This window comes from Orycteropus afer, unplaced genomic scaffold (assembly GCF_000298275.1).
Source record: "Orycteropus afer afer isolate SDZICR_OR568_19922 unplaced genomic scaffold, OryAfe1.0 scaffold00320, whole genome shotgun sequence".
Lineage (NCBI taxonomy): Eukaryota > Metazoa > Chordata > Mammalia > Tubulidentata > Orycteropodidae > Orycteropus > Orycteropus afer.
This window is the reverse complement of record NW_006921907.1, coordinates 3,148,706-3,149,871: the sequence shown is the minus strand read 5'-3', so window position 1 is coordinate 3,149,871 and position 1,166 is coordinate 3,148,706. Positions and strand designations below refer to the sequence as shown.

The window sequence follows — 1,166 nt, the reverse complement described above, 5'->3', positions numbered from 1 at the left end:
CAGTCGAGAAATTCAGAAATTACTCAAACTTTGGGAAAGATTAAGGATTTCCCTGACAAATGACATTTGAAGATATTATCAAACAAGAAAAAGCTTACCCCCCCATCCCCCACTTCTTTGAAGTTACGAAGTCAATGACATCACACATACACACACTTAATGGACTTGCGGCCCATCAGCTGGCCTGGGGTATACGATTGGTCCATGTTCATGAATATGGTTTGTTCCGACTTCTGCCACAGGTTCCTAATGTGAGAGGGTAGACCCAGATCATGGAGGTGCTTCAGTGTGACGGCTGTGACTTCCGAGCCCCATCTTATGAAGATCTCAAGGCGCACATTCAGGATGTCCACACGGCATTCCTACAGCCAACTGATGTTGCCGAGGACAATGCTAATGAACCACGATCCGGGTCCATGAATGCCAGTAATCAGACAGAGGTGGAGTTTTCTTCTATAAAGGATGAGTTTGCGATTGCAGAGGATTTAGCAGGTAAATCCATATGAAACTCAGCATATCTGATACATTTTATTTGTTCTAATTTCTTTTTCTCCTCTAACCGTGATTCTGGATATACTCGGCTTCTGTAGAGTTTCTCGTTCTTTGGGAGACACTTTTGTGGTTTGGGCATCATGTTCCTCTTCTTGAGTGCCTTATGTTATTGGCTTCTTAGCTTCCTCATGTCTCTGAGTTTCCTTCTGGTTTTGAGAACAAAGTAGTTAGTGTCTTGAGAAGTTCTAGAATGAATACTGAAGTTCATGAAGCTTATTTTTATAGCTGCATGGCACATCTGTGGCAATGAGAAGAGTGCTGTACCTAAAGCTGTACGCCTATACAATGTGTCTTTATCCACGAGAAGGTGCAGTACATGGATGTTCATTAATGATTTGTGACTACTCTTCGGGACCTCAGCTTGAGCCTTTGGGTCTTTTGAATGGGATGCTTATTAATGAAGAAAAATTGAAGTGGAACTGATTGGCATGATAAGGGTTTCTTAATTCTTATTTACTTATCTCTTCCCACTTTCCTTTTGCATTTTCTTTAGGTCAAAATGCAACTGCATTGGGGACCGGAAGTTACTATGGCCACAGTCCAGGATATTACGGTCAGCATATTGCCCCTAATCCCAAACCAACAAACAAGTTTTTTCAGTGCAAGTTCTGCGT

At 42.0% G+C, this 1,166-nt stretch overlaps 1 protein-coding gene across 1 annotated transcript in view; it reads left to right on the top strand.

Moving 5' to 3' along the window:
- The first annotated feature begins 272 nt into the window (after positions 1-272).
- The window catches only part of ZNF462 (zinc finger protein 462), a 95,513-nt gene continuing 94,619 nt past the window's right edge, over positions 273-1,166 (top strand). Inside the window, exons 1-2 of the mRNA XM_042782441.1 lie at positions 273-492; positions 1,046-1,164. Coding sequence (XP_042638375.1) covers positions 273-492; positions 1,046-1,164 — 339 coding nt within the window. The remainder of the gene's footprint in view (positions 493-1,045; positions 1,165-1,166) is intronic.